The sequence below is a fragment of the Gracilinanus agilis genome, chromosome 3 (assembly GCF_016433145.1).
Source record: "Gracilinanus agilis isolate LMUSP501 chromosome 3, AgileGrace, whole genome shotgun sequence".
Taxonomy (NCBI): Eukaryota; Metazoa; Chordata; class Mammalia; order Didelphimorphia; family Didelphidae; genus Gracilinanus; species Gracilinanus agilis.
The window spans coordinates 335,624,354-335,630,297 of record NC_058132.1 but is presented as its reverse complement, the minus strand read 5'-3'; the positions used below and the strand labels follow the sequence as shown (position 1 = coordinate 335,630,297).

Here is a 5,944-nt window from a genome sequence, read left to right as displayed (position 1 = left end):
TGAAGAATGCTATCAACTTCCTGAAGTAGTGGCCTAGTGGGGAAAAAAAATGAGGTGACCATTTCCAGACATGGTGAATGTGTGGATTAAAACAAACAAACAAACCTATACATGTTTGTGCTTGTTCAGAATCATAAAAAAATTTTTTTAAGTAGATCAAAAAGTTTTCTAATTCAAGGATGCCATATATGATCTGTCAAATTCCAAGGCCATGTGCCCTCTGACACAGATAACAAAGATAATTTCTGTCTCAACCTTATTTCCCTTTCCTTTTACAGTGCTGCTCTTGAAATGGAGTTACTGTCCCTTTGGCTTTCCCTGATTTTCATTTTACTGGTTGTAGAGTGGAGGAGCAGAACTGTAATGGCTGGAGCAGAATACCAAGGGGTTTGTAAACTGGTGAGTTTGCCCTGCAGAGTTCTAAATACATTATAATTAGTGCCATCACAGGAGGCTTGGAGTTAGGTGCATTGAGATGGCTAACTGACTGTAAATCCTAGAAAGAGCATAGGTAATTGCTCAGTAATTTCTTCTTCTCCTTCTTCTCCTCCTTCTCCTTCTCCTTCTTCTTCTTCTCCTTCTCCTTCTCCTTCTCCTTCTCCTTCTCCTTCTCCTTCTCCTTCTCCTTCTCTTTCTCCTCCTTCTCCTTCTCTTCCACTTTCTCCTTCTTCTCCTCTTCCTTCTTCTTCCTCTTCTTCCTCCTCTTCCTCTTCTTTTTCCTCTTCTTCCTCCTTTTCCTCCTCCTTCATTTCCATTTACTTATTTCTAGCAGTTCTGTTACTTCTTTAAGCTTTGGTTGCTTCCTTTGTAAAATGAAGAATTTGAACAAGATGACCTCCGAGATCCTTCTTAGCTTTAATACTCAGGACTACAGAATCTCAGTGATATCTATTGAGTAAAATTGGTTTTTTTTTTTTTTGGTTTTTTTTTGCCCGGTGCAAAAGTGACAATCTCACAGGACTGGTAACCATTTTCCAGAGTAGCCATCACTTGTGTGGGGCTTCCTAGAGCACAAGTCTGATTCTGTCACTCTCCTGCTCCAAAGGCTGCTGCCCCAGGATAAAAGACAAATTTCTCTGTTTGGTATTTAAAGCTTTTCCCAATAAGGCTTTAGCCCAGCTTTTTACACATTATTACACATTACTTCCTTTTACACACTCTACATTGCTATTCCTTATACACAGCTTTCTTTGCCCTGTGTTTGTACCTTTGCACATGCTTTCTTCTATTCCTTGGAATTACCTTTCTTTTCACATTCATCTTTAGAATCTCGAGCTCCCTGCTAAGTTCACTTACAGTGTAACTTCCTTCAGGAAGTTAGTCCTGATTCTTCCAGGCTCTTCTGATTTCTTATTTATACTTTGTATTTATTTTTATGGGCCCCAAGTTATCTCACCTGATAGAATGTTGCTCTTTGAGGGCAGGTTTTTTTTTTTTGTCTCTGTATCTTTCTATTTCCAGTGCCTTCACATGATTAGTTCTTTTTTTTTTTTAGGCAACAGGGGTCAAGTGACTTACCCAGGGTCACACAGCTGGGAAGTGTCTGAGGTCAAATTTGAACCTAGGACCTCCGGTCTCTAGGCCTGGCTCTCAATCCACTGAGCTACCCAGCTGCCCCCTCCCCCCACATGATTCGTTCTTAAAAACTTACTGATTCATTGTTGAATGAGATTCATTTTTAAGGACAGCTCATCATTTTCTTTTTTCTTTTATTTCTTTATTTCTTTTAAAGTATTTTTTCCCCATGATTCCATGATTCATGTTCTTTCCCTCCCTTCTTCACTCCCACCTCCTGGAGCCGACAAGCAATTTCATTGGCTATACATGTATTATCACTCAATACCTATTTCCATATTATTCATTTTTGTAATAGAGCAATCTTTTACAACCAAAATCCCCAATCATATACCCATTGAACCATGTGATCAATCATATGTTTTTCTTCTGCATTTCTACTCCCACAGTTCTTCCTCTGAATGTGGATAGTGTTCTTTCTCATAAGTCCCTCAGGATTGTCCTGGATCATTGCACTGTTGACAGTAGACAAGTCCATTACCTTCGATCATCCCACAATGATTCAGTTATTGTGTACAATGTTCTCCTGATTCTGTTCATTTCACTCCACATCAGTTCATGAAAGTCTTCCCAGTTTTTCTAGAAATCAAGCAGTTCATCATTCCTTATAGCACAATAGTATTCCATCACCATCACATATAACAATTTGTTTAGCCATTCCCCAATCGAGGGACACCCCTTCATTTTCCAATTTTTTGCCACCACAAAGCAGCTCATCATTTTCAACTCAAATTGTCCTTTGTCTGAATAAGTGTCCAAACTTCAGGATTTCAAATACCATTTGTTTCAAATGTGAGCTGAGACATTCAGACTATTTAAGTAATTTACAACCATATATCCCCAGTTTTATGTATTATATTTTATTATTTGTTCAAAATTGTGGTTTTTAGAGACACTGAATGAATAAATTACTGAAAAAACATTTATTGAATGCTTATGTGCAAAGTATCATGCCAAACACTGAGAGTATGAATAGAAAAATTAGGACAGTTCCTGCTCTCAAAGAGCTCATGTTCTAACAGGAAGAAACACATGTAGGAAGTTCCAATTGTAAGTTAGATGTAAAGTGGCAAGGCAGATGAGAATGTATGTCCTGTAGTTAATATCATTTCTGTTGATAGAATTGCACCTATTGAACTATTTGACAATGCCGAGGTCATTAGTGCTGAACATATCTGTCTATCTATGTGCACTGTGTGTACACATATATAGGTATGTCTATATATCTATCCATCCATGAGCAATTAGGATTATTTTTAAAAGGCTAGAGGAAGAGGTCTTTGGTTCTTTGGCTTTGCTGATCAGTATGTTTTCAAACTTAGGTGGGCCAAGTTGTTGACTGCCAAAGAAGACATCTGGTTTCAGTACCCAGTGACCTCCCATCCCATTCAGTGGAACTTGTCCTGGATGCCAATCCCATCAAGACCTTGGAGCACCATTCCCTCCTACACTATTCCCACTTGGAGAACCTGAGTCTAAATAATTGTAAACTGGAGTGCATTGACCGAAATACGTTCCAGGGGAGCAGCTCCCTCCACACTTTAACACTGAGCAATAATTTTCTGTCCATCAACTACACAGAGTCTGGAGCTGCTCTCCGATCTCTCCCAATCCTGAGGAAGCTGGATCTGTCAGGCAACTTACTGACTGAGGACATGGTAGCTGAGATGCTTCTCAATCTCTCTTCCCTGGAGTCCCTGTCTCTGGCAAGGAATGTCATCATGAGGCTTGATGACTCTGCCTTTCAGAGCCTGGAGAGATTGCAGGAGTTGGATTTGCAAAAGAACTACATCTTTGAGATTGAAAGTGGTACCTTCGACCGCCTAAAGTGGCTGCGGAGGCTCAATCTGGCCTTTAATCATCTCCCTTGCATTGTGAACTTTGACCTTACTCAGCTTCAGATGCTGAACATCAGCTATAATATCCTTGAGTGGTTCATAGCGGACAGTGGAAATGCTGCCTTTGAGCTGGAGATATTGGACCTCTCCCACAATCAGCTGCTGTTTTTTCCCTTTCTTCCTCAAGAAAACAGGCTTCACACCCTGTTGCTAATGGACAACCAGATGGGCTTTTACAGGGACCTCTACAATGCCTCGTCCCCACAGGAGATGGTGGTCCAGTTCCTCCTCATCGATAGCAATGTGACCAATGTCACCACTGTCAACCTCTGGGAGGATTTTGCCCTGAGTGACCTCTCTACCCTTCATTTCCTGGACCTTAGTCAGAACCAGTTCAGGTACCTGCCAGATGGATTCCTAAGGAACATGACTTCCCTCTCCCACTTAAACCTTAATCAGAACTGTCTACAGACATTCCACATCCAAAAGGACAGTCCCCCGAATTCCCTTTCTGATCTTAACCTCAGCCAAAACCAGCTCACAGAACTTTGGGTGGCTCCGAGGCTAACCGGCTTCCTAAGGAACCTCAGATACTTTAACCTTAGTTCCAATCAGCTCCGTGAGATCCCTCCTGGCCTCTTCACCAACACCAGTAACATCACTACAATTGATTTGAGTCACAATCAGATCACCCTTTGCCCTCATTCAGAAAAGGTTAGCCAACTGGCCTGTGTTGATTTCCGAAATATTACATCTTTGAGAAGCCTCTCTCTTGAAAACTGCGGACTGGCAGCCTTAGAAGATGGCACTTTCAGAGGGACATCACTCACTCACTTAGACCTGTCTAGTAATCAAGACATCCTATTGCGGGGCATTACTCCTCTCCAGGACATTACCCACACTTTACAGGTCCTGTCTCTCAGGGACATTGGCCTTGATTCCAGTGGCAGGGAGTTGGATTTCTTTGGGTTTGGGAATCTGAAATACTTAGATGTGTCAATAAACTTCTTGACTAGCTTTCCCCGTCTCTGGGGCAGCCTTGAACTACATACCCTAGATCTTCGGAGAAACCGTCTCACAGCCCCTCCTCAGTGGGCCAGCTCTGAGCAACTCAAAAAGAGCCTTCGTGTTCTCTACCTCAGCCAGAATCCATATGATTGCTGCTGGCCGGAGAGCTGGGAACCCCTCTACAACTTGAAGACCCTGCACATTGTAGACTGGAGAAATGTCACCTGTAACTTTTCTTCCAAGACATTTCATGTGGTAGAACTGTCGGAGGACCTATACCAGGACTGCAAGTTGAGAAGAGTAGACCTAGGTCTGCTCTACTTGGTACTCATTCTCCCTACCTGCCTCACTCTACTTGTTGCCTGTGTTGTGATCTTCCTGACCTTTAAGAAGCCCCTGCTGCAAGTTGTAAAGAGCCGTTGCCATTGGTCCTCCATTTACTGACTCCAAGGAGAGTGTAATCTGTACTTGTGAAAACCCTTCCTAAACTAAAAAGGTGAATCAAATCAGTGAGTTGGCCTAGATGTCCTCCTAGGTCCCTTCCAGTCCCAAATTTATTATCTTATGATGAGTGTAATCATATCTGGTGAACTAAGGTTTGGATGAAGATGAAAACTGTGTTCATTCCTTTGTCCCTCTAAGTAGCATGGTACAGTGGATAGGACAATGAACTTGGAGCACAGAAGGTCTGCCTTTAGCACTTACTAGCTCTGTGACCAGGAACTGAGCCAGTTTCCTTTTCTGCAAAACGCAGATCATCGTGCCAATTATATCTACCTCACAGGGTTATTGTGAGGAGGAAACAAAATAATGTTTGTACAATGCTTTGTAAACCCTAAAACCCCATGTAAATTCTGGATACTATCATTATTATTTTTATTATTATGGATATGGAGCCACATAAAGAATTTTTATAAAATGTAACTGAAAGAAAGAGTCCCCCTGTCCTTATTGTGTGGTTAAAATTTTATTAATTTTTATTTCATTTCCTTGGTTATGTTCATGGAGCTGGGTAACAGAACAGGCATGGTTGAACACAAACCAATACTACCAGCGGTAAAGAAAACTTCCAAGTGTCCATCCTCCTATGTTTGAGTCATTAATAGTCTTTTTATTTTGAAAGGGCAGCACATATGTTATTGTTGCTAGAACAGATGCAAGTGGCCACTTCAAAGGGAAGCTAATAGTTCAAATGAGAATCATTTAAAAATGAAACAAAAATTAAAAAAAGAAAAAAGGACATTTAGTAAATGCTTACTTTGTGCCAAGTATGGTTCTATGCTGGTACAAACAATCAGAAATCAGAAATACTTTGTGCCAAGTATGGTCCTATGCTGGGACAATCAGAAAAAGAAACACCATCTCTATTCTCAAGGAACTCAAATCTAACTAGAGGAGACAACACATATATGAAAGTTCAGCTTTAGAGAGGATGGGAATGTCCCAAAATCTTAAAGTGCTTTGGTGTGTGTGGGGCAGTTGGGTAGTTTAGTGGATTGAGAGCTGGAGGTCCTGGGTTCAAA

General features: G+C 41.2%; 1 protein-coding gene across 1 annotated transcript; it reads left to right on the top strand.

Moving 5' to 3' along the window:
* Positions 1-291: 291 nt before the first annotated feature.
* Positions 292-5,314, top strand: NRROS (negative regulator of reactive oxygen species). Its single transcript, XM_044666711.1, has 2 exons — positions 292-399; positions 2,898-5,314. The coding sequence occupies exons 1-2, from the start codon at positions 292-294 to the stop codon at positions 4,863-4,865; spliced, it is 2,076 nt and encodes a 691-aa protein (XP_044522646.1). The 3' UTR covers positions 4,866-5,314.
* Positions 5,315-5,944: the final 630 nt, after the last annotated feature.